This window comes from Fukomys damarensis, unplaced genomic scaffold (genome assembly GCF_012274545.1).
Source record: "Fukomys damarensis isolate Sample0158 unplaced genomic scaffold, DMR_v1.0_HiC HiC_scaffold_14, whole genome shotgun sequence".
Classification (NCBI taxonomy): Eukaryota; Metazoa; Chordata; class Mammalia; order Rodentia; family Bathyergidae; genus Fukomys; species Fukomys damarensis.
Window position 1 is genome coordinate 43,967,107 of NW_022900926.1, and position 27,716 is coordinate 43,994,822.

The window sequence follows — 27,716 nt, forward strand, 5'->3', positions numbered from 1 at the left end:
ACTCCTTGGCCTCCTGTACACTGGTTCTGAGGCCTTCATCTTCCTAAACATGACATCATTACCATCTTCCCAACTCTTAAATCTTCCCCTAGAACCAGCTGAGACTTCTTCCAACTCATTTAACACCCTCAATAATCTTACTACTTCTTTTTACTCTAGTCTTTAGATATGGATATTTAGTGATGTTGTTCCTCTCTTACTTCCCTTCTGTTCTCAATCTATCTGTCCTCTTTTCGAGAACTCATTTACTTCCATAGTTTCATCTCCTATTTACTTGACAAATACTTAGTGATCACTTATCACATATCCCATGTGTCAGGCACTGTTCTAGCCCCATGAATAATCACTGTGAAAAACATAGATCAAAATCTTGCTCTGATAGAGTTTTCTTTTATGAGGGAAATAGTAGTAACTGTAGTTTGATTAAATATCCTTGGTACCACAGAACAAGATGCAATGAGAGGAGGGTAGGAACACATGTTGGGGTGGGGTGGCTGGGAGGATTTGCACAGTGAGTTCAAAAGCTGTAAGGTAGGGGCAGTAAGGCATGTCAGCATGGTGGGAGTGTTGGGAGCAATGAGGAGAGTAGAAGAAGCCTGAGCAGAGACCAACCCTGAAGGATCTGGCAGACTTTCACTCTGAACATCATGGCGGCCACTGGAGGGTTTTGAGCAGAGAGATGATACAGTTTATTTGAAAAGGAAAGCCAACAGCATTTGGTGCTGTTTTGAGAGCTGACCCTGAGGTCAGATGAGGGCAAAAAAAAGCGGGGCGGGGGAGGACTGAGTTAAGAGGCTGTTACATAATCCAGGGCTGAGAAGAGAATAATTTAAACGCCAATGTATACATGGAGGTTGTGAACAGTGGTTGGATGATGGAGACATTTTGAAGGTAGAATGCATAAAATGTTCTAATGAATTGGTTGTAGGGTGAGAGTGAAAGCTGACTCTAACTGATTTCAGACTGAACAACTAGAAGGATGGAATTAACCATTCATGGAGGTGGGAAGGACTACAAGAATATCTGTGTGGCAAGAGGAGGAGTTTAAGATTTGATCAGAAGCTCATAGACATCCAAGCAGAGGTGTTGAACATGAAGTTGGCATATGAATCTCAAGCTGAGGCCAGAGGTCAAGCTTGAAGATACACATTTAGGATTCATCAGCAATTAGATACAATGTTATTTAAAAATCTTGAGGCAGGCAGTGTGCATAAGGATAAAAAAGTGGCCAGAGGGTCATGTCTACAGACACACAAAGTGCTGCTAGTAGGGGTGATCAGAGAAATCTCAAAGATAACTGAGAAAGGGATACTTGGAAGGTGGAAGACAACCCAAGAAGATCGAGTGCTGAGCAAGTGAGGTGAAGAGATTTCAGGAAAATAGTGAGCAATGGCCACACAGGAACATGTATTAATCAACATGGTTGTCATTTGTGACTCCATCCTGAACTGTTTTGGTGGAAAAGTCTGGGTAAGGATTGACTAGGGAGGATTCAAAAGAGTAGGATGAAGGAGTTGAACACAGCAGGGGTAGCCAGATCTTTTGAAGAGTAATATTATATGGTAAAATATACTCTATATTTTTTCTGTAAAGGAAAGGCAGTTAGAAGTCTGTGTTTGTTTTCTTAAAAAAACACAACAAATTATTTTGTGGTCATTACACAGGATGGTTAATTGGAGGGTTAGCCAAAAGTAGGTTTTGATGTACTTTGCAAACATTAGCTAGCTGCTAAAAGTCTCTTTTGCTTCCCTTGAAAAGAAATAAAAGAGATGTTTAATGGAAAGAAGTGATTACATGTAAAAAGTTATGTTCATTTATTTATTTTAGAGGGGAAGTAACAATAATGATGGTTGATTGATTTTTATAAAATTACCCAAGGTCACTTGTGGGACATAGTCAGCTTTCATGAAACTCCTAACAAGCAATTTGAGGGTCAGAGCCCAAGGCTGATTTCAGCGCTGCTCTTTATTTTAGCTTTCAGAAATGGGGCCAAGCTCTTTAAAGTGGAGAAAGAAAGTCCTTCAATTGTCCTCATGTATTCAAGTAACTGTCCTGTGAAGCAGCCCACGTGTATTTATTCCAAGATAATAAGGTGTGAGGATTGAAATCTTGAGACCTTTGCACAGAGATAGATGAACTAGTTCTATATTCTTTCACACGAAGCTTTTACTTTGCTTATCACTTTAAATTATTTTAGGCAAAAATTGCAGAATTCCTCATTATCCTCTTTTAAAGTACCTGGACGTATGAATGTTTTCCACTGATAGAGTGAAGACGGGATGCATGTTAGCAGGGGTTAATGATGACCATATTAATCAGTCCTGTTTATAGCACCCTTGACAACACAAATCATTCATTTTCCATGGGCCAAACTCCTCTTCCTTCATCATCACCACTATTTGCTCCTGTCAGTAATGATGTGTCCAAATTTCTACCAGTTTGTCTCAGCGTATTTAATACTTTGCTTAATGGCACAGAGGGCAAAACTAAGGTTTATATTTTTATCCACTAATCCTTGTAATCTGCTTCAAATCCTTTCTGGAATGAGGCAAGGTATATCTCCATTAACAAAATTAAAATAAACCATACATAAACAAGCCATAGGCAAACTTATAAGGTTAACACATGTTTTTCCTTAAATGTAACTATGAAAACAACCCTAATTAATGAAAAAGCTACCAGGAACGGTTTGTGGAAATGGATAAAATATGAGCTTTTCTGTCAGGTTGCCTGGCTTCCAAGGCTTGGCTCTGCCTCTCCTGCTCAGGAAGAAGTATGAGCTGCTTTGTGCCCTCATTCTGCTCTATGAAATATAGAATGGGGTGCTTACATCTCAGGCTGGGTTCCAGAGTCATTTCAAACAGTACCTACAGATTAGGCACATAATAAGTGCCTAACCACGGCTAGCTCTCTAGTTTTCCCTGTTGTCTTATTTGAATTTTTGACCATGTATATATCTTTCTCAGGTAGAATTCTAAGTTCACTGTAGCACAGTTGGTGTTGGGAAAGCATAAGGCTCTTGTCTCTGTTTATATTTAATGCACATCTTGTGGCACCCTTATAGATATAGACCTCAAGTGTCTCAGAGTTGGAATGCCATCCAAACCCATGGTCCACTAGATGGGCATGGTAAGTTAGGATGTCAATGCCACATGTCAGTGTGTTAAAGAGTTCTTGTTAGCGTAAATATGTGGACTGCAGCACATGTCATATTTCTTTCTTCTTGTTCACAGTGGGATTCACTTTATCACTGCATTTCTAGGAGCAATGACAATGGAAGGGAAAATTAAAGTTGAAATTTCCAGTGGGTTTTGGTAGTCTGGTAAGCAGAGTGTTATTAAGCCTGTAGCTTGGCAGAAGTGTCATGATGGGGTCAGTGTAGCAAGTGAGCAGATCGTGGTGATGCTGGGGTAACTGTAGATGTTAAGTGTGATAGCAACAGGTACCACTGCAGTATCTCCATTAGGTTTCAGACCCTAGAGCAGTACCCTATGAGCATTATTTTAATTAATGTCAAGTAAATATCTGGTGACTATTATAATGGTGTGTGGATTGGGTATTTGACACGAAAATATGTTAAGTGCCTGAGGTCAAATGTCATGGAAAAATATATGGAAACATATATTTAATAAGAGGCTCTGGAATGCTATTTATATACATTGGAGAGGGAAGTCCTCAGCGAGGAGTTCACAAGGAGGAGCAAGACATACGAATATCTGACAAAAGAACATTCTAAGTAGAGGAAGAGTATATTGCATATTTTGAGGCCTGTTTGAAAATAGGCAAGTCAATGTGTTTGAAGCAAGTATTAGTCAACTTTATAAAACCTGAGGCAATTTATTTTATAAAACAGTTGATTTTAGCTCACAGTTTTGGGTGCTGGAAGTCCAAACAGCATGGTGCAGGCCTTTGTGAGCACCCCCCGCACCCCATGCACACAGTAGGCTGCATTATGTCCTTGAGAGATGGGTCATGTGCTTTTCCTATCCTGATAATGAAACCTAAAACATCCATTTCTAAACACCATAAATGCATTGTTTCTACCCTCTTAAAATATGATTGATGTAAGACCTTAAGGGATAAACTGCTGTGTGAGTTTTGGGGGACAAACCTGTGCAAACCATACCAGAATAGAATTGCTTCAGAACAGTCATAAAAGATGATGTGGCCAAGGTGTTGGGGATGGGTGGCAACTCATGAGGGGCCTTTTGTATTCCAGTATAAGGACTTTGACATTTTTTGGGAGCCAATGGGAAACTAATCTAGGGTATGCATGAAAGGACCTCTGGAATTTCCAATACACAGTCATAACTCTGACCACTTTGTTATAGGTTAGAAGACTAAATTATGGTATTTCTAAAAACAAAAACAAAAACAAAAACAAAACCAGTCAGAGCTGGGGGACAGATTTAATATGTCATCCGGGTCTTTGTACATCAGGAAGGGTAGAGGGGTTGAGGGGAGGGCAGGGGAATGGGGAAAGAAGATAAGAACCAGGACATATTATGTAAAGGTAAAAATTCCCAATAATGAATGTCGGCATATTGGATACCTAAAATGTACCAATAAAATGAAGGAATAAAAGAAATAACTCATCCCGGTTTCAGGGCTTATGTGAGAAGTTTTTGACATGATTGAGAACATTCCATGTGAAATGTAAATATTATAAATTCTTTTAAAGAGAGGTATTATAAAGATGAAAATATTCTTTTAATATTTAATTACTCTTTTAAAATACTTCTATTATAAAGATACATTCCTGTGTTACAGAAAATTTGGACATTAATGCAGAATGGTATCTGAATCTGTTAAGGTTCTTTGGTTGTATATGATAGGAATAAACTATTCTTGAAAATAGGAAGTTTATTGGGAAAGTATTGAGTAGCTTTTTGAATCAATCAAAATTAGGCACAGAAAGAAGTAGAAACCAGGGCATTAGAGATGAGGAAGATTGGCGGGTGGGGCACTCAGAAGCCAGAACTCTATGTAGGCTCATTAGAATGCTGCTACTGGATGTGAACATTTCCTGTCTTTCTTTTTACTCCGGATTTCTTTTGAAGCATTAATATGTGACCCAGGCTGTGGTCAGATAAGAAGTATTTATTGGTAGTCCCCTTGCATTCAATCAAGGAGGAGCCATCAAGGAAATTATAATCTAATACCAAAAGAAAGTATAATCATGGGGGCCAAGCTAAAATGCTGCAAATGCCATGATGCTAAGCCTAATCTTCTATGATTTTTCTTTTTAATTCCCATAATTCTTACAGTTTTGGCACATTTTCTTCTATCCATTTTTCTTGTGTACTTCTTTCTCTGTCTAAGCTTAATTTTATAAGTTGCTTTCTTCTGTTGCTAAATGGTAAAGTTAGTAGTCTTCTCATCCCTTAGCCAGCTCTAAATTGCTAGTCATTTAGATGATTGTCTCAAAATTACTACAAACAAAGCTACAATGAATATTAATATCTAGCCTAAACTGTTTTCTACCCCTGAGTGTGTTGGAGGCCCTATTGCGTTTCTAGAAAAGAATGCCAGATAAAATAAGCCTAAAAGCCAGAAGGTGTATATAAATGAAGGAGTCATTGGAACACTCAAGATGACATCAAAATTGGGAGCCTCATCCTCCTAGAAATTAACTATTTCCTCTTTGTCCATTAGGAGGCAAGCTGGTTTTCATGGGTCCAGGACCTATTGAGCTCAAGGCCCACGCTATCCTTGTTTCTGATGGTGGAGAGCTCCGGATTGGATCGGAAGATAAGCCCTTCCAAGGCAAAGCTCAGATCAAACTCTATGGGAATTCCCACTCTTCTCCCTTCTTTCCCTATGGTGTCAAGTTCCTGGCTGTGAGGAATGGAACTCTTTCACTGCATGGTGAGTTTAGCAACTGACCAGAGGAAATGAAATAGGGCTGTGTCTAACAAGTGCCTGAGCAATGGCAATTGATAAAACTATTTAAAAACACTTGGCTATTAGTTGCTGAGGCAACAGGTCAATTAGAGCGTGACATGATTTCCTTAAACAACAAATAAAATTGTTATGGTTCCTATGGCACATTATGCTATGGTTCCCAATTATTCCTCTTCCTGTGAGCGGATTGGAGGCTTTTCCCACTGTCAGGTGCTCAGTCTCTGTGTGGGTGGACATACTTCCCTGTTCCACTGAGAGTGGGCTTGACTGTGGACTTGTTTTGACTACTGGCACATGAGCAGAAGTTATAGATTACATAATCAGTAAAAGTTTTAAGAGTTGTTCCCATGCTTTAGCCATTTTGCTCTTTTTCTCCACTTGAGAATAGCCCATCCCTGATCAGGGCAGTTCATTCAATGTGGGAAACTGAATTAAGACAGCATGTGGCAGATCTGATTACTGCTGTCTTGTTTGTGAGTAACGAATTGGAACTTTTGTTGTTTTAAGCCTGTGAGATTTGAATTTGTAATTTCAGCATAACCTGGCAAAAACTGACTGATATTTAGCCTACACTAATGTTTTTCTACCTGTAATATCCTGGCATTACAAACCAAATGAGGGTAACTTCATTTTATTGTTGTTGGTAAGCCTCTTCCCTCTCCCATCACTAGCCTGTGAACAGAGTTCAATTACATTTGGAATCCTCATACAAATGGGTTGGATGTTCATGGATTATTAGAAGAAAACTGTGATTAGGCTAACGTATGTTTCTGCTTCCCCTTTACTTGCCTCTGATTGCCTAATTCTACTTTGCACAATGGACTTTTCCCCCTTAAGTTTCAGGAAATTACTAAGTGTGACAGGATCAACTGGACAATGTTGAGTGTTATGTATATTTCTGTGGATATGTGCATACTTTTGGTTGCACAGCATGTGCCAAAGGCAGATCAAACTGTGGGCTTTTGACAATATCCCAACTTCCAGAAAATGTGGTGTTTTCTACATTGACATTTCTGTATTAGCATGACAAAATAAAACTCCGCAATCACAGAGTAATTGTTCTAGATATGTGCTAACGAGATTGACATTTTTCTCTGTCTAGGCTCTATCTATAAGGAACTGTGAGTCTCAGTCATTGTTTACCAGAAAGCACTTCCTGGCCTCTTTTGTTTTACTATATGAGGAAACAAGATCTTTTCCTGAGGTGTTTAATTAAGCTAGACAATGGAGGTCATTGGAGACAATAAGGTTTAAAAGCTCAATAACTATTGGACAGAAGTTCAAAAGCCTGCTCTCCTGATTTTCATATTCTCTTTCCAAAAGGTCTGTTTTCTTCCTACCTTAATTTGCCAGACTTAGCTGACCTTGTAGCCCAGGACCCACAAGCATTTCTTGTTCATTCACAAATAGCCATGGTCTTCAGGTGTGTGCTCTAGACTGATGGTCACTTAAGACATCAAATCAGTTTTGCTGTTTACCCATGGGAAAAAAACAGCTGAAGAACAAAAGGGCATAGAACAAAAGGGCACAGATCAGGCTTTTGTCCAGGCTCTTGATCATCCAAAGGACCTGAGAGTCCTCAGATTCCAGAGCCAATGTCCTATACAGTGCAGATGGTATAACTCCTGCTAGAAATTGGAGCTCAAATGAGGGGTGAAATTGTCCTAATTATTTTACTCTGCCGTTTTCATTGCAACTGTTTCTCACTCTCACGTTCAACTTGTGAGAGATTAAAGAGTACATAAGTACACGCTTATATACCTGTATTTTAAATAAATCTTGTCCTTCGTTTTAAGTAAATAATTAGTGTCATTGTTTATAGCTAATATCGGGCAATTAAAGCAAAATGAATACTTCTAATGTGTTTTGAGAATTTTGAAATTTAAAAAAAGTTGCTACTCTACCTGTGGGGTATTGTAGATTCTGAAACCTCCTTTCCCTCTGCTACTCTTATTTCCGTCTTCTCCCCCCACTCCCTTTCCATTTCTTCTTGCTGCCTTTCTTCCTCTTCCTCTTGTCCCTGTCCATATTCTTCTCCTGTATTTTCAGACCCACCAATCATAGCTGTTTAATCCATTCCCTAAGCCCCTTCTCTTAAAGGAGTGAGTAGGACCTCTCATAATGTATAGAGCTGCACATGTAACATGGGCAAAATCAAGCTCTGGCCTCTCTGATGTGATGCCGCAGTCATACTCATTTGAAAGAGACATTATGTAGAAGACAGCTTAGCATTAGGGCCAAAGAGATCCCTTTTCTGATGTATCTGTCGGAGACACACAGGCACACGTGTGGCTCATCCATCAATCCTGCTCCCACTGTCCCTCACCACCTGGGGTCTCAAACAGATTTCCCCTCTGGCATGGTGGTATATCATGCTTAAAATCGTTACATAATTTCACTGGCCTTTTCCCAGGGCCAAAGGTGGGTCTGGTGACACTGAGGCTTCTCTCATTTTCTCTAAAGAGAAAAACTAATTTTCCTTTGCTGTCAAATACGCAAAGCTGTGAACAACTTGATTCACTGTCTTGTATCCAGAAAGTCCCTAATGACCCAACACATACTCATCCCCTCAGGATAATGTGGTGTAGAGATTCACCAGTTTTGTAGTGCACTGGGCTCTTCTGAAGAGAGCTTATGGGTCTAGATCTCTGGGTCTCGCCCCCAGAGTCTAATTCAGTGGGTTTGGGGTGGGCCCTGAGAATGAGCATTTTGGTGGGGCCCTCTGATTTGAAACAGGCAATCCCTTGGCTGTACACAGCGACTCACTGGCTTTAGTGGTTGATAGTTGGGGAATCAAATCAGTTCAGTTCTGCTGCTCATCAGCCATTACCTTGGGAAAACTGATCTCTGAAACCAGCAAACATATCAACCCTTCGTACTCCTGGTTCATGACATACTTCAGAGTTTCTAGTACATGGTGACTCACAACTACTAGTAGTTCTTACGATTTTGATTCTGTTCTTTTCCAAAACAGTTAAGTATTCAGTGCCAATAATTTTCTTTTTTCAGGGGTGAGGAAATTTTAAAGAGGGGCAGAGGCTTTTTTTTTTCTCCAAAAATTGTCACAGGGCCCTCTCTGCCAAGTAATGTTTCTCTCTATTAATTTTCATGCCTATCTCTCTCCATTAAAGTGAGAGTGGGTTTTAGCCTTGGAGATCACAAGGTAGCAACACTCTCAGGCACCTGTTGTTCTGTTCCCACAACCAACAGATGCCTTGAGATTTTATCTCTATGGTACAGCAGCTCCCAGCACAGGACAATCTTTGTTCCTGGGGTCAGTTATAAACAAATTCTCAGAATCCACCTTCCTGGGCCCTAATGTGGTCAGAAGCAGGCCACTCACTGCCCCTAAAAATGGTCCTTTGTGGCTTGATTCCTGACATCCATCAGGGAGAAAACTGATGAATTCTAATCTGGCTCTCACTTGGATCATACAGACTCACATAAAAGGGCCTGCATGTCAGTGATACCATTCTCTCCACTTCCCTTCTTTCCTGTTCTTCATCACTTTCCCTAGTTTGAAACTACTAAGCAAACAGCAGACTTTGTTGCTCAGCTGTCACAAGGAAAGCTGGAGTTGAAAGTATGTTTTATGTCTTTCTTTAAATGCACAAAAACTAGTACATTCATATACTCATACACACACACACACACACACACACACACACACACACACAGTACCCCCCCCACACCTGTAACCCTTCCCCCACTGTCTTTCTGTGTCTGGTAGTGGATCCCAACAGGGCATGTTCTAAATCTCAGGTGAAGTTCAGACTGTTTAATAAGTCATTTCACCTGCTCACTTTGACAAGTTAGTATGACCAAAGAGTTTCAGGATTCCTACTAAGGAGGTCTGGGGTTTGAGTGGTTGTGATCAATAAGGAAATTTGGCTCTTGACTCTTGCCTTGGCTACACCATCTGACAATCCAGCTTCACCACTCTGAAATGAGTGTCAATCATTTGTCACTTTTCAAGGGGGTCGCTGTCAGCTGAGGCAACTTGAATTTTTGACAATGTAATTATGGCTCTTGCTTCCACAGTGGGAGTCTGAGCAGGATGGAGGGGCTTTTATTGATTGTTCAGCAGGGAAATTTATCAATGTCTCTCATTTCATTTCCAGTTCCTCCCTGAGAAATTTGGCTGACAGTTTCTTAGGAGAAAAGCAGTCTTGTGGCCTTGACTGGACTGCTTTGTCCTTTTCAAGAAACTAAAAAATATAGGCATTAAATATCAATGCAAATTTCTGAGAAAAACTCTCACATGGGACGCAATTAATGACAACACTAGTGCAATTGGTATGAGCATACAAATTTATTATGAATAAAGAGGATCTAATAAGCAACTTTATATGTGGTTTGTTTTCCTTCTATAAGTACAAAGTATCTGCATTTCTGTCGCGCGCCGCTCGCCAGCAAGAAAGCACGCAACAGTTAGGATCCTTCTGAGGCTTTATTAATTGTGTGGAGAAGGCACTCAAACAAAGGAATACACTTCCTTATATAGACTAGAGTTCTTCCACATTAGGCAACGCCCCATGGCAACAATTACTCCTCCAATGAGGATTTTTCCTAGTGTAACAGACTATAGCCAGTGTGGAGAAATCACCATCTCGCGATCCTCCATTACATGTCTTACATCTCATATTCATATATAAATCATTATAATTATAGCAAAGCAGGCAAACTCCTTTATCTAGCAAGATAAAATAACTATATCAGCCTAAAGCACTAATTGGGCACTAACTCAGCAAACTAGGCAGACATGCTCTCCACACATTTCAGTTCCATGCTGTTCATAAGCACTGTATTATGTTCTGTTATTGCAGTTGCTAAAGAGTATGGGCTGGGTTTAAGAATGGTTTAGTGTGTGTTGACTAGGCTGTGTATAAGAGTATGTTTCTGGTCAGTGATTTTCATATTGTACTCTGCAAAATTCAAATGGGTCCTGGAGGAGCTTCAGGGGTTCTGTAAACAGTGAAGTATTTAGGAGTCAAGCAATAAAGGCTTGAGTTGTTCAATTAATCAATTCATTGCTTTTATCTTTATTGTGTATCTGTCTTCAAAATAATATTTTATTAGAAAAAAGAGTTCCACTGTTAAAGCTGTGACTGAAAAGTGCTATAGTAGGGCAGCCTTTCATTTGTGGTGTGTAGATCCTATCTCTGGGTGAGGAGCCCAGGGCCTTTCTGTGCATGATTTGTTATTTGGCCAAGACTGATTAAGCTCAGACATTTTCTATAGAGCTTGTCCTCTGATATAAGACAAAACTTTCTAGAGCCCATTTTCATTTCACGATGGTTCCTCTATATCAACAACATGCCTTTCAGATCTCAGCTTTTTTGTCATCCAATCTATCATTTCTGGGCTGGTCTCCCGTCTACCCATAACATCTTCCTTTCCCTCTGCTCTTTATCTATTTTTTCTTGAACATGATTTTTCTCTTGTCTCTTATTCTTTTTTTTAATTTTTTTCAGCTTTAATTGAATTTATTGGTACATTTTAGGGATACAGTACAGTTACATTCATTGTTGGGATCTTGTACCTCTACATGACAAGTCTTGATTCTCATTTTTTCCCCTTACCTCTGCCCTCCCTTCACCCCCTCCTCCCCTCCCCATCTACAAACACTTTATTTTCATCTTTTCATTCTCTCACATTTTTTTCTTTTCCCTTATTACCCTTCCCCTACCCATCCCACCTTCTCTACACCTTTAGCTCCTTTCTTCCCATTTCTAAATGTCAGTAATCTTATTAGAATCTTATGCATTGTTGCAGATTATTTACACCAGAGAAACTATTCGGTATTTACACATGTATGACTTATTTATTTCACTTAAGAGTATATCTTCAATATGTATCCATTTTCCTATCTTGTCTCTTATTCTATTAGGTTAGAATATAAACCATAGCTGTGACATAGCATTTTGTTTTTTTGGTATCTAGTTTTATTATTCTTAAATACTTCAGTTTTAAGGGACAGAAGCCCAATGCAAGCAAACTTAGACAAAATAAATAAATGGATCTATTAAGTTTTGTAAACCAACCACAGGATGGACACAGAAGCACCTACCTTTGGACATGGGAGCCTCCAGTGTTCTGAATGCATCAGACTCACTCTTGTCTCTGGTTATCTCTGCGTGATTGGCATCACTCTCCTGTTTCTTATGGACTTCTGCACGGCCACTGGTATTTCTAGGTTTTGCAATGACTTCTCTTTTCTGCCACTAGGGAAAGGAAGCTTAAAAAAATTATCTGGGAAAGCCTCTCAAAGTCTGCTTGATTTACCTAGTAGGCTTAGGATCTATATGACTTCCAGTGGGACAAAATGCAGATTGTCCCTATTCAAGTTTCCTTTTTTCACTCTTTTCCCATTCCCATATGACTCAAATTTAGATGTAGAAATGTTCAGATATGGTACAACAACTACTGTTATATAGACTATATGTGAAATTGAAATAATTTGACATTTGCACAACAGATATTTGGGGTCAGACAAATAAAAATATCCATTAAATTCCTAGTACAGGGCTTAGAACATAGAGGGGTCCTATCAAATAGCATAAGAGATTAAAAAATTGCTAAAAATTTATGCTCTAATTCTACTTAAAATTTCAATGTTTCCCAGAATTTTAACAGCATTATTTCTTCAAGGGTCTTATGGAAAATAATTTTCTAATATATATTACAGTTTTTATTCGGCCTCGCCAGGGATCTTAGATTTCCTTAGTTCAGTGCTGAAGAGGTTCTCTGTTCTTCAATAGCGTTTATCACCACCTGAGATTTCATGAGACATAAGTTGGCGTGGTGAGTAAATGTGCCATAGGCTCTACAAACATTCTAGGCAGAACAGACTTCTTTTTCTGTGGTCACTATCTTCATCCATATTCCAGTTGTTCTTTTTATTTGTCCATTGACAAAGAGCCTCACATTGCTTCTCATAGCTTCCTAGTTAACTTCACATATTAAAAAGGCCAGTAGTATTTAATCCATTTTAAAGCTGTTCATTTAACATTCCCCTCTCACTAGCTTGAGGCACCACTCGGAGTGGTAGGTGAAATGTCTGCTCCTTCATTCTTCCTCCAGTCCTTCCCATTTTACACTGTCTTGGCATTGTGGGGAGGGAGAAGAGGTCAGGCAAGAAGTTTAACAAGCTTGTCGCTTAACTGTGCAGCTGTGGCCTCTGCTGAGTGTTGCTGCCATTCTTGATAATCCTGACTGCTGTTTCTCTCTTCTTAGATGCCTACATGGACAATTACAGCCCTATAGGAGTCTGTTGAACTATAGTTTCCCAATGGGGAACTCCATGTGGGTGTGCAGGCTCCTTAGCTTCCACCTCAGGGTTGGTCCTGGGTGGGATATCAGAAAGTTGGTTCAAACCAAGCTACTTTTCTCAGAATCCACTTGATCTAGAAGACGCTTATAATCCCTTCCATACCACAAATGTGCTACTCCTCATCCCTTTCTCTTTTCTGGATACACATTCTTTTAACATTCTTTCCCCTGCTCAGAGAAGTGTGAACAGCTCCACCAATATGTTGTAAATGAAGGCACCCAAAATGGAAGAAAGAAGCCTGTCTCCCCTTCTTCTCAGCAGCTCTGTGATTAGACTTATGAAGGCCTCTCTCTTTGCTCATTTTGAAAGATCTTTAGATCTTCCTCTCTGGAAGGCCAGCTCACCCAGGCTGATGATTCACCTCTTTTTTTACTCAGATAGCCAGGGAAGGATTTGCCTCCAAAGTGGCTAAGATAGCAGAGTTACACTCACTTCTTTTTAATGTGCTCTAAGGAGACATCTGCTCTCCAGCTTTTTATGACTGCCTTACAAGATGGGGTGCTTTTCATCTCTTTGTCCCTTGCTTGTGTCCTACTTGGCTCCATGGGAGCCAAGGTTCTCCTCACTACTTGTTACATATCTGGAAAGGCACTGGCAGTGAAGTTGTTTGTAAAGGGAGAGCCATTGGTTTTTTTGTATTTAAATTTGTTTTTTGCTGTGTTTTTGTTTTGTTTTTGTTTAGAGCTAGGAAGGAAAGATTAAATAGAGGGGAAGACTGAAGGATGAGGAAAATTTAAAACCAATGCCTTACTTCTTAGTAGCATACCTTCCAAACTTAATTGGCATCATTAATGAAAAATAAGATGGATTTTTTTCTGCATTCTAGCCAATAATGCTTCAAAAGTTCCAGAATACCACCATTCTGTGTAAAATGGCTGACTCATGGCTGCTAAAAATTTGACTGGGAAAAAAGTAACCTTGGAACAATCTATAAGAAAAGGTCCCTTAAATGAAGTAGAACCCACACTTTGACGGACTTGTTTAAATGCGTTTAAGTGAACATGCTGTTTTTAAGGTCTTTAATTTTAAGTGTTTACATGCAAATGTACACTTCTAATTAGAAATGAGTTCTAACTATTCAATAATCCAAGTACAGCAGGAACCCCACTTAGAAACACATTGTAAGGTACTTCAAGTTTCTATATATACTTGAAAGTTTTAGCATTAGTTAAGTCTTTTGGTTGTAAGTGACAGAAAATTCAATTCAAACAAAAAATAAGGGCACTGATTGCCTCATACAACTGAAAAACTTGAGGCACAGCTGCATCCAGGTGCTGTAATGAAGTTGTTAAGTCTTTGCTTTTCTGCATCTCTTAGTTCTGCTCTTCCCTGAGTTGGCTTCTTTTTCAGTCAAACTCTTCCCTTGCAGAGGCAGAAACAGGGCCCTTAGGCTCCACATAAAATATAGTGCGTATTCCCCAAATGTTCCCATGAAAATCTCAATGTTCCTCTCACCATATTTCACATCCATTCTTTCTTCCCTATCCCTTGATTTTAACATTCTGTGATACATTATGTTTGGCTTATTCATCATTTTTTGCGCACTTATTCTACTGTTCCTGCTAGCAGAATATATACCTAATTTAGGCAAAGATTTATCTTTTTTTTTAGCTTTAATTGAGTTTATTGGTACATTTTAGGGATACAGTACAGTTATATTCATTGTTGGGATCTTGTACCTCTACATGACAAATCTTGGTTCTCATTTTTTCCCCTTTTCCCTGCCCTCCCTTCACCCCCTCCTCCCCTCTCCATCTACAAACATTTTATTTCCATCTTTTCATTTTCTCACATTTTTTTCTTTTCCCTTATTACCCTTCCCCTACCCATCCCACCTTCCCTACACCTTTAGCTCCTTTCTTCCCATTTCTAAATAAAGATTTATCTTTTTTGTCTGTTTTGTTTTCCATTTACAAATCCCTATTTCCTAGAATAATGCTTGGACTCATAGGCTTTCGAGATTTTTTTGAGGTTTTTGTTTCATGAATAATTGAATGAAAAGCTTCAGCAGAGCCTTGGATTGAGTTGGCCCCATTTACATCATAAGCTCTTTGGGCCACTGTCTGTGTCTGGGGAAGTAGACCTTTGAAGCCCAGAAAGAACCAGGAGGGGCTTATTGAAGCAGGATGTGAACAACCAGTCAGAGTTAGAGTCTGAGGACACAGCATTTCTTAAAACAATAGATGTATTACTAACCAGAATAAAACAAAATGGGAAGCTAAAAACTAGTTTGTCCACTTTTTAAATATTTGAAAAACTTAATGTGTTTACTAATTTACATGTTCAAATTAATATGGTTTAAGTAGATTGCTTACACTAATATATTTTGAACTTATTTCATTTGGCTAGAAAAAAGTCCAATTAACCACTTCACTAGAAAAAAAAAGCCAGAATAAGGAGAAAATTTAGTGTTAAAAAGTATATAATAGAATTATAGTTTTTTTCTTGATTTCTTTGTTTTGGAAATGTTAAAAGGGTGAAGATGATTTAAAAATAATTTTAATTAGAGGATCCAGGATCTCAGGAATATTGACATACAGAGGAAAGGGCAGTAAAAGCATCAATATTATTAGAATTTGGTTCCAAGCCAAAAAGAAAGTTGTCATTGAGCAGTGATATACCATGTTACACATGCTTGTCTAAGCTATGAATGAAGGGATAAATAGCTTGCTTCCTCCTCACTAAGACCACACACAGAATTAGGACTTTACCATTTACAAGGCAGTAAGTTGAGCAAAGCAGCTAGTCTGAGAAGTGGAAAGTGAACTTGTTCCAATGCTTGGAGAGAGCTTGTCTAGTTTACTGATTTTAGGCCTTTGTAGGTTACAGGGCAGATTGTAGGGAGCTACTTCCAGAGTTCTTTCCTTATCTTTGTGAGGGGAGAGAGAACAAAAATAAACACCATTTCTTTGTCCCATCTAACAGATTGACCATTCCCTGAGACTGTTAGAAATCAGTCAATGGCAATACAATTTCTCTTTGTGGAATTGAGGCAGTAGGGCAAGGGAGGAGACCTGTGTCTATTAGTGATAAGAAAATTCCTATTTCATATCAAAAGCAGAGTATTGCTAATACTACAAATATTATTATAGAAGAATATGTAGATATAAAAAAGTAAATTGTGAAGGTGTTTCTCAAATTAGAACAATGAATTGTTTAAATTCATAATAGTTTTAAAAAACTATGAACCACTTCTTTCTGAAGTCAATCAACTACTGGTAGAAAAATAGTCCTTAAGCTTTTCATATGGTTCTATACTTAGTCTCCTAATTTATATTGGCTATATTATTCATGAATTAATAAGGCTGTATTAATCAAGGTTCTCTAGAGAAACAACAAAGAAGGAGAGGGAAGGATAGAGGAAGGAAGGGAGGGAGAGAGAGAGAGAGAGAGAGAGAGAGAAAGTTTTAAGATCTGAAGTCAACAAGGAGAAATAATGCATAGTTTCCTGTCCAAGTTCAAGTTCAAAGGCCTGAGAACTAGGATAGCTGATGGCATAAGTCATAGTCTGCAAGCAGGAGACCAGGAAGAGCTAATACTCAGTCTGAATCTGAAGGCCAGGAAGCCTGGTGTCTCAATTCAATGGGTCAGGAAGAAGTGCCTTTGCACTCTTTTTGCTCTGTTCAGAACTTTAATGGATTGTATGAGGTCCACCCACATTACTGAGGGCAATCTGCTTCATTCCTACCAAGTTAAATATTAATCTCCAGGAACAACCTTAGAGACACTCTCAGAATAATGTCTTACCAACTGTCTGGGAACTGTTCCATCCAGCCATGTTCACAAAATTCATGACCACAGTTACTAAAGTGGGCCCCCTTTTCTAAAACTGACTCTGTGTTGATCTTGGATATATAATCCAGAAAGATATCCAGACTCTTGTCTTGACCCAAAGCTTCTCAAGGGAAAATAACTAGCTCCAAGATCCATCTCTCCCTCTGAAAAATTCTATAGTTTCCTTTTTTCCCTCTAAGATGTGGCCAAATTCATTCACCCTAGATGAACTTGACTTTGCTCAGCCATGGAGTCTCCTTCTGGATGGAGTGCTAGGAACTGAGCTCTGGAATTAGACTGCAGGGGTCCCAATCCTGTCTCTACCATTAAGCAGCTGGTGGACCTTAAAAAATTAAATTTCAGTTTCCATATCTATAAAATGGCGGTGATGTGAAACATTCTTACTGTTTTATGTAGTTTAAGCCAAATAAAATAAATAAGGGAGTAAACACAATGGTGAACATTGAACAACTACTCAATAAATGTTTGTCACCTTCATTGTTACTATGTATCTACAGTTTTGATTTGATGAAATGATTTCACGATTATAATAAAAATATGAGAGCTGGTTGTTATTTTCCTGTAATCTGTTCACCAAAACAATGGTTGTTCTTATTGACATCTCATTTCTCCTATTTTGTTCACCACCCTGTCTTGTTTATTTCAATTTCTGCGGAATTTGTGAGACCACGTACTTCCCTCATTCCCATTATTGTCCTCCTTAGTTTATGACACCTTCAGCTTGTCTCTGAACTATTATGCAAGCTTTCTAATTTATCTTTTACTTGAAACTCTTGTCCCTCTCTGACTCATTCTTTGCTCTGGAATTGAGGTCATCTTTAAAAAATCAAATCTGTTTCTATCATGCTATCGCTCAAAACTCTTCATTGGCTATACATTGTTCTACAACAAAATCCAAAATTTCTACCATGGCTATAATGCACCATTTTAGATCCCTGCCTATACCTTCTGTCTTGTTTTCTCACTACTTGAGCCCAGTTCTCCAAGAGTAAACTTTTTGGTTGTTGTTTATTAACTGGTTAATAAGTCCAGCTTTTGTATTTTTTACACTTTTGAATAGCAAAAGAAGTTCAAGTCTGTTAAGTAAATGGAAAGCTACATAGGCAGAAACTTGTATTTTTTTTCTTCAAAGAGTATTCTTTCCTATGTACCATCAAAGCAAAACTATCAATAGTCTGGTCATGGAGAAAGAGTATCATTGAATTGGGTAATACGTTCAGTATTTGTTAAAATTGGATTTTACCTAGATCCTGGCACTTTTTAATGTTCAAAGCTAATTCCCATTTTTTTCCTGTCATCCAACTCTTACAACAATCCTGTGAAATGGGAAAGATGAATTATTACTTTAATTTTAAAGATGATGAAACTGCAGCCCAGAATGAGAGGTAACAAAAGTTTGTTCCATCCTCTTCACGCGCATAAGATGCACTTAGGGTGTTTCTGTTTTGCATATCCATAGCTGACTTTTCCCTGTGAAAGACATAAGGAAGACACTCCTTCTAGAAACTGTCTTTTCAACTGTAATTTTTAAAGATTATTTTGGGGTTCGGAATGGTGCTTTACTATGTATGGCTCCTTTTGTGCCATTCTCAACAGAGCCTGGTTTCTTTCCCAATTTGTTATGTTTCAGAAATTTGTGGGATTCCCTGATCTCTGAAATAGCAAATTTGCAGATTTTTGAAATGATTGTTGCCTTTGGTTTCATGTTTAGAAATTCTGTAAAAGGGACTGTAATATTTACGTATTATCTCTTAGTACTTTTCTCTTTATTTTTCTTTTAACATTCGTGTCTTTAACCAGGATCAGTAAACTATATAGCCCATGGACTAGATCTAATTAATTATGTTGCTTTTATAAACAAATATTTATTGAAGCACAAGAATTCCCATTTGTTTAAGTATTAACCGAAGCTGCTTGGTGTACTTCAAATATACTTTTTTTTTGTTTTTCAAAAAATAAATTGCTGTATAAAATTAACCCTTTTTATTTTATTACCTTTAAGGCATAAATCCTAGTGATGATTATCAAAATGGTTACCTCTGTAATAAAAATGATATTTAACTTTCTATATATTTTGGCATGATGAACATAAGTGGGTATTAAAGGCATTCCATACAAGCCTTTAGCTCAGCCCAAGTGGATTTTGCACCACTACTGAAGGATATTCTGTATGGATTAAACCTGGCACTCAGAGGAGCCTAAGATTCTCATTGGTGCTTGGAAGGCCCCGATGTTTCCATTCACCTTACAGTGTACTCTTTCTTCCTAGTCACTTATTTTGAATCAAAGCAGCAAAAATGTAGAGCTCCAGTTGCATAGATCCAGAAGGTAGCACTTCTTTGATACCTCTAGAGATATCTCTATTGGATCTCTTCCCATTTTGTTATCTGGGCAACGGACTCATTTTTCTAAATCCAACTCATTTATCACTCTTCTAGGAAGCTTTCTCAGAAGCAATGACTTCCTTGCTGTGAGTGAGATGGCCCATGTCTGTGTGTGGATAGACCCTGGGTGACCCTCCATCTTAGCACTTAACATGATGCATTTTGTGTGTGTGTGTTCTTCTACTAGTAGTGAGTATTTCACAAAAGAGACTGTTCTCTTCATGTTTGTCTTCCCAGTGCTTACCGAACTTTTATCTACACATAAGAAAAGATAGCAGTTATTGCTTTGCTATGGACATTGGAGAAGCTACATTCAGAAACATGGAGGAAGTTATTTGCATATGGTTGAGAGCAATGTTTCTAGTTGTTTTGTGAGTTCTTTTCTATTTCCATTCTGATCTGAACATTATTTTAATGAAGTGATTCTTCTCTCTCTTCTACTTTTTCCTTTCTCTTCCTCCCTCAATCCCTTCTAATTATTTGAAAGGTCTTGGCAGTTATTTACTTGGAATAAAGATTTAAGTCTTACAGAATAAACAGGACAATTAGTGATTTTAAAGTGTGTCAACCCATAAAGATTACTTTTTTCTCTCCATGCCAATTTGGTAAACTGGCTTTTCTGGGACTGTGTAATTATGGATGAGTGACCCTGAAATGCTTGAATAATAATTTATAGGAAATACAATTATGAGTAGAAGTCGTTAGTGGGAGTAAGTGGATAGTTTGTTGGCTAACAAACAATGAGATCGCAGTGTGGTTAAACATTGTATTAAATTACAAGTTAAGGGCATAGCCTATTTTTATTTGAGCATATTTATAAATTATTGAGCTTTAAAAATTGTAGTTTTAGATGTCTTTAAAAAATGTTGTGGTATAGGAAGGAAGGGAGGGGGCCAACCTAGGTTTTCAGAGTCTTATGAAGAGAAATGACTCACATTTGCCACCTTGCATGGCACTTGTATAGCATCTATAACAAAATTTTGAGACTCAAAAGCTGATCGGTCACAATTAATATACACGTATCTTCCAAGGCTAGGAACTGCCTTACTTGTCTACATCTCTGGTCCTGGATTCAGAAGACCTGGTCAGCGTCTGGTGCTCATATCTCATTCTCCTTGTCCTTGAAAACTTTTAGTCTCTTATGTATACAATCTGTTAATGAAAATAAAAATAAGAAACAAAAGCCAGCAGAACAAAACAAAATCAGCTCTTACATCAGAGGGAAAGTATGTAGCATAGGCTAGGTTTATTTGAAATTCTCAATAAATGTGTGTTTGGAAATTATGACAGATGTAGAAGAAACACATAGCAGTGACCCTACATTCACAGCACTATTAAGACTAGGATATAAGAGGTATGATGAAAAAACATGGTTAATGTTTAAATATAAAAAATTTATTATAGTGAGGTACTTATTGCCATTAATCTACTTCAAACTACCCACCCACTCCAAACACTTTCATTCTTGCCACTCTTTGAAGCAGTCCTATAAGTGTCCTTAGTTGCACTGTTACTGCTTCCTCAGTGTCCAGAACTGATTCAAAATATTGACCTTGCATTGTCATTTTGAATTGGAGCTGAGCCAGAAGTCACATGGTGCCAGAACTAGTAAATAAGGTGGATAAGGACACACCAAATGTTTTTATGTGACATAAATTGCTGTAAATGGTTGATTAAAATGGAACAAACAAAGCATATACAGAATATTTAAATAAAAACTTTATCACAGTGGAAAGCACATTACCATTTATTCCCATCAAAATGCTCCCCCTTGCTCTGAACACATTCATCTCATTGTTCTTGGTAATGTGTCTTTTACTGTAATACATTAAAAAAATTTAAACATCAACCATAGTTAGACACCTGTATATACACAGTAATAATTAGAGAAGGATTTAGGACTGAAATGTATCGTACTGACTATAGGTTTGTAACTATAGAAGTCTCTCCAGGTCCCCCTCAGCCTGCTCAGCTTCAAGGGCATTTTAGTAGTGATGACGAAAATGTTCCTGCCTGCAACCCACAGCTCCCACAGGTCCCCTAGCCTTCCTCAGCATTCCTATCTTCTGGCTGTGGGTATTCTCGTGACATAGTTCATGTGAGTCAGTCAACCAGGGTGTCAGTCATAGTTACCGGGAGGCCTCTTTCATGCTGTTTTCCTTCTGCTCTGGCTTCCTTCATCGTTGCCTTTGTCTAGGAAGGTGAGCCCCTGCCTTGCTGCTGGTGAACATCATGAGGAAATGGAACCTGGCACTTCAAAGGTACAGGCTTCGTTGATCCCACATGGTCAGCCCCAAGTGTGGAAGTATACGGTGTCAGTGGAGTGTGGTGACTGCCTTTCTAAGCCACTCAGGGTCCAAGCTAATTACCTGGATATCTAAGCTTTGAAGGACTTGTTTCTCCATGTCTTGTTCTTGATTTTTCTCATTCAGAATGAAATATGGAGTGTTTACTACATGTTAGACACTGTGAGTGGCTTTGGTATCATAAAAGTGAACAAAAATAGAAATGGTTTTGATTTCACATTTAGTGGGAGAAAAATAGATTATTACTGAAATAGAAATAAAATTTCGGTAGTTTTAAGTGTAGAGAGGAGAGGCATGTTGAGAATGTAAATATTAAAAAGAATAAATTTTCTGGAAGATAAGTTAGGCAAAACTCTTGAAGACATTGGCATAGGAAAAGACTTTATGAACAAATCCTCAGTAGCATAGGAATTTGCACAAAGAATCAACAACTGGGATCTCATCTTATTAAAAAGCTCCTGCCCTGCAAAAGAAACCATCAGCAGAGCTAAGAGACAACCTAAAATTTGGGAAAAATTTTTTTACCAGCTGTTCCTCAGAGATGATGGATTATGATAAAGGGCTTGTTTAGTTAGGAGGGGTTGGGAGCTTCTTTAGGAATCAAGTAAAATATTATTCTAAGGAAAGCAGCAAAGCCTGACAGGAAAATCCCATACAGAAGAGCATCAGGTACAAAAGCCATTTAAAGAGTTCCTTCAAGCTCTTCCCTCAGGGCCAGTCTGGTCCGTGTGGTCAGGGGAGGCCAGTATCTGCCCAGTATCTGCCATGTCATCCTCTTCTTCATCTACCTCTCGTGTAAGCTTCTTTTCTTAGGCAAAATGACTCAAATAAGTGGTTCTCCAGCTACCAAGAGAACTTGCCATTCTTAAATCCCATCTGTACCTCTAGCTTTTGCTCTAGTGAGGATCACATACCACTACAAGCTGTGAAAAAGAAGGTACAGAATTAGCATCTTAAGGAGGAAGCTGATGTTCTCTCTGACATTTAATGGAAGAGGTGGGATTTGAACCATGGTTTGGAAGGATAGGTGAAAGCAGACAGCAGGCCATACAGGTGGAAAGGACAGAATTGGCCAAGGGAAGAGGTAGGAAGGGTACTGTTAAATGAGAAGAGGTAAAGATACTGAGATTTCTGGAATAGAAAACTTGTTAAGTTAGAGACTATAAAGAAGTATCAAGTTATAGAGAATTTGGGAAAGTCAGAAAAGGCATTTGGGGCTTGATTACTTAGTACTCTAGGGAAATACTGCAGGTTAATGGATAAAGAAGCAATGCATATAAAAACTTCACAAAGCATTTTAAAAAAGAATATAACAAGGAATTGTTATAAAAGCTGTTTGCATAGCATCTTGCTCAGGTGATCGTCACAATTATTTTGGAGTTTGAGGTGACGGAAAGTTATCCACATGTCAATATATACTATGTGGTGGACATGAGAGACTCACACTCATGAAACATCCAAGATTAACATTTAGTTATATGCAGAGAGATGTAATTTTTGTGGTGAGAGTGAATATTTTCAAATAAATTATAACTTTCTAGAGGCTCTGTCAACATTCAAAGGCATGTGAATTAAACATACACTTAAAGATTCTGTGATTTTTTTTTCATTCATTCTGACTTGACTGTTACTTCTAAGAATGATTAGTTGAAAAACATGTTTGTTGTCGCTGCTGGCTTTGCCATATATAGCTTGTAGGTTGGTAGATACCTAATTATTACATATTGATGCGGTATCCGAACACCTGATCACAGGGTTTGATAGCACTGTGTCTTTGATAAACAGTTTTCTATGTTTGGTAAAGATTTTTCTATGTAGGCCACCAAGAACAGGTCAGAGAAATTCACACATATGCATATACATATAAATAAAATTTATTTCATTTTATTGTTCCCAAAGGTTAAGATATACAAATAAGGACTAAAATTAAAATTATTTGCTTTTGGGATGATTTATGTCTTAATTTTCACCTGCCCTATAATTAGAAATTTTGAACTCTGTAAAAATTTTTTAAGATTAAAATTATTGCCTGAGTAAACTTCAGGAATCATATCATTAACCCAAAGACCTTTCTAAGCTGAGAACAACATTACTGGTACAAGTGCCTGCACACATACAGAAAAATAAAGAGGAAAGTTTAAAATAATTTGAAAATGATTTATTGTTGGCTTCCTCTGTAGTTAGAGATGTTAGTATTATTACTTTGCTTCAGTTCAACAAGGGAGGACAGAAATTTGCTGTGAGCTGGTAAATTGTGATCTATTACAAAGGAGGAAGGAAATGCACTGAGGGTGTAGACAGAAGTTGGGAGTAAGCCATATGTTTTCTGAAATATTGCTTTAGATAATGCCTTAAAAATATTGCTTTGACCCTTTCTGGAAAAGTCCCACGTAAACTCTGAGGCTGATGACCTTCTTAAATCTCATGTAGTTAAGGATGAGTGGGCCTGGTATAGGGACAGTCAGATGGGAGGCTGGAGTACAATACACACTAAGATATCTAGAGTCACCGATTTTCTCTTTGAGTTTTCTTGACAATCCTCTCCTAGACCCACCCAGTTCTAGAGTTTGAAGGGATTATTTGAGACAATCAAATTTAGGGCCACCATTCCAAGGTAGTTTTGCTTTTCCATCCTGCTTACATGATTTGCAAGGTTGGTTGATGTCTGCTTGTGAAAAATCAGAGGTTACCATTTTTTCTCTATATATCAGAGTCTATCACTTTTTCTTTTTGGAAGAAGGAAGAAGTAATAAAATCTCATCCTCAAGACACAATGTGATGCAAGGAAAAAAGGAAAAAGACTAATATGTTGAGGGTCTGTAACGCAGCAAGGTTCAAGCTACATGTTTCATAAATATTGCCCCATTTAATCCTCCTAAAACCCTATTGTAGAACACCGTTCTATTGTATTTTAAATAGAGAAAATTGAATCCAACCCATCAGTACATGATGCAATCAAAATATACAGTGAATTTTTAAATTAAGAAATTGTTGCAATAAAAGACCCATTGCCATCGAACTCCCTCAAAATACCCTTCCTTGCTTTGAATAAAATCATCTCTTATTCTTATCATTTTCCAAAGCAGTCTGGCAGTCCTTCGTGAGTGTCTTTATAAAATATGATAAAAGGGTGAATTCTGCTGGGAAAGGCAGGCTCTTAAAAATATTACAGTTTGCCCTCATCTCCCCATCCATCTTATTCACCACAACAGCATGACTTAAAGACACCCACGGTGGAAGACTTCCAAAACTGCTTCAGAAAATGGCAAGAATGATGGGGCAAGTGTGTCCTGAGCAAGCAGGAGTATGCTGAAGGAGATTGTGATGTGACTTACTGTAATACATTGTTTAAAAAATGTGAACATTCACTGTATTTTTGCCCACATAGTGTTACCCAAAGGAACCTCCGACTCATCTAAATTTAGCATGATATCTGATCTAAATGCATTGTTTTTCATACCTCCCTCTTCTGTGCTGTACCACTTTTATTACACCTTTTACAGATGAGAAAAATGTTGCCTCCCAAACCCATTTCAAAATAAAATACTCGTCACAAAATGATAATGATGCTGAGGCTTACTTCACTAGATTCTTTCTTCTCACAGAACTATTTGAATGACCTCACATTCTTCTTAATTATTAAAATGTCTATGCGATGTTTCTTTGGGGTGCTTTAGGTTCCCTACCAGCAGTAACCGTCACCCACCTTCGAGCGGCCAGCCGTGCAGAAGATACGGTGTTGGCTCTGGAAGATGCCGTGGACTGGCGTCCCGGGGATAAAGTTGTCATTGTCAGTGGGACAGGAGTTGAAGGTGCCAGCCTGCTGGAGGAGATTGTCACTGTGGAGACCACGCACCATGCAGATCTCCATCTTAGGTCACCCCTGAGGTATACAGATGGTCAGTGTGGCCAAGTTACACAGAAGAACACAACATCCTAATTGCATTGCAGTCTGGACATTTTGTCTTCTGATGTATTTGTGTGTTAGAAAGGTTGGATAAGAAAATGATAAAACATGAAACGATTTGAAGATGTGGAGCTCATAATTTGTGAGGCTCTGGAACTCTATTTTACAGCACATTGTCAGTTCAATAATCAGCATATTTTAAAATTTTTATGCACTTGTGAGCATGGTTCACTCACTCTTTGGTATGTGAGTTGCTAAAGAAATGAATCTCAAAGGAAGAATTGAAATCATCTCATGACTTGTGATTTCTAAGATTTGGAGGGATGTCCTTAGATATACCTTCCTCCTTTTCTCTTTTTCAGATATTCTCACAACTGGACAGAGAACTGGGTGGCTGGAGAGCAGCGAATTTTAAAGGCCACAGTTGCTCTGCTCAGCAGGAGTATTACCATAAAAGGAAATCTTACTCATGAGAGGAGGAAGTTTCTAGCATCATGCCAGGAGAGCAGTGTTCCAGAAGGTAGAGGAAAGTTTCGTTAGAAAATCTTATAAATGAAAAAGAATGTTTTCACATGACACATGGCAATGCACTAGTTGATCTCCTTCAAAATAGAATAAGCTCTTAACCTTTGGATGTCAATGATATTCTGTAATTTTCAGAATGTTCTTGATAAATTATCATTTAATTCCCCTCTTCACTTCCAAACAAACATGTGAAAGAGACACACACAAAAAAGACAAAAGAAATAATAATTGAACTATGTTTCTGGGGGGGAAATTCTATTAAAGAATTAAAACTGTAGAGCTGAATTGCATTTCCAGGTTAGATGTAATCTTAACTTTGATTCTAGGCTTCTTCTAAGATTTTCCGGGAAATCCTAATGCCAGAATCATAGGCTCCAGGACCATATTCTTCTTGATTAGACTTGCTCTCCCACTCCTTTTGGGGTTTGTTTTGTGAGTGAGCTACCACATACTTTGAGTAAGTGGTGGGAAAAGTTCATTTATCTTCTAGCAGAATAGCAGGCACTGAATCACACTGATGTGCCTATTAAACATCGATTTCAGGGATGGTTAGTTTAGTAGGTTATGTTTTGGTTTCCCAGGCTGTAGATTATGAGGCTTTCACATGTTGTGAAGACATCATTTGTTAACTTTGGTCCAGGATGGGGAGGGTGTCAAGGATGACTTCCAGGCATGAGCTCTGGATGGATGATGAAGCCATTTACTGAGCTGGGAAGGGGAGCATGTTTTGGGGTGAGAGGGTGACGATCATGTGTTTAAATTTGTGTGTGTTGAAACAGAGGTGGCAGGCCAGCAACATGCAAGAGATGTACAGTAATGTCTGAAACTCAGACAAAGCTAAGGTTAAAAATTTGAGTGGCATCTGCATGTAGTTGCAAGTAAGTGTAACATAGCAATGTAGTTGGGTGTGGAGAGAGATCTTCCTCATCTTCTTCCACCCAAGTCATTGACTCACAATCATGCCATTCTATAAAATATGTCTGTGTGACAGTGGGTTAGAATTGATTCACCACAAACTTTAACAGTTTTGCCAAACTGAGATCTGCATACCATTCAAACCTGCTTGATAATTCTCATACAGATTTTCTCAGATCACACTTTGCAAAACATGGAATTTTATCACGTAACCAGTAAGAACATGGTTCTGGAATTGCGCCTTTTGAATTTATTTTGGTTTCTCAAGACAGGGTCTTATTCTGTAGATCAGGCTGGCCTTGAACTCACTATGTAGCTTAGGCTAACTTGCCTTGAATTTAGAGTGATCCTCCTGCTTCAGCCTCCCAAGTGCTGAGATTACAGTCATGCAATACCACGCTCAGCTTAAGGTTTGAGCTATTAGAAATCTGTTAGTTCCTAATAAAATACATCCTTGATGTCATCATAAATCTTAAATATAGCTACAGTATTCTCAGAATGAGTCATTTAGCCTTTTGTATAGGACAAAAGTATGGGACATGCTAGCTAAATCTTATAATACAAAGTCTGGACATTTGGAAATGTCATGGATTACTGGAGCAACCAATAAAGCATGCAAATATAAAGCATCTCTTTATTTACCTTTT

The 27,716-nt window shown here is 38.3% G+C and overlaps 1 protein-coding gene across 8 annotated transcripts in view; it reads left to right on the forward strand.

Moving 5' to 3' along the window:
- The window catches only part of Pkhd1 (PKHD1 ciliary IPT domain containing fibrocystin/polyductin), a 458,548-nt gene that overhangs the window by 151,039 nt on the left and 279,793 nt on the right, over positions 1-27,716 (forward strand). For all 8 annotated transcript variants that reach the window (XM_019208499.1, XM_010631095.1, XM_019208501.1 and 5 more), the window contains 3 exons: positions 5,656-5,868; positions 25,400-25,610; positions 25,992-26,149. In XM_019208499.1, coding sequence (XP_019064044.1) covers positions 5,656-5,868; positions 25,400-25,610; positions 25,992-26,149 — 582 coding nt within the window. The remainder of the gene's footprint in view (positions 1-5,655; positions 5,869-25,399; positions 25,611-25,991; positions 26,150-27,716) is intronic.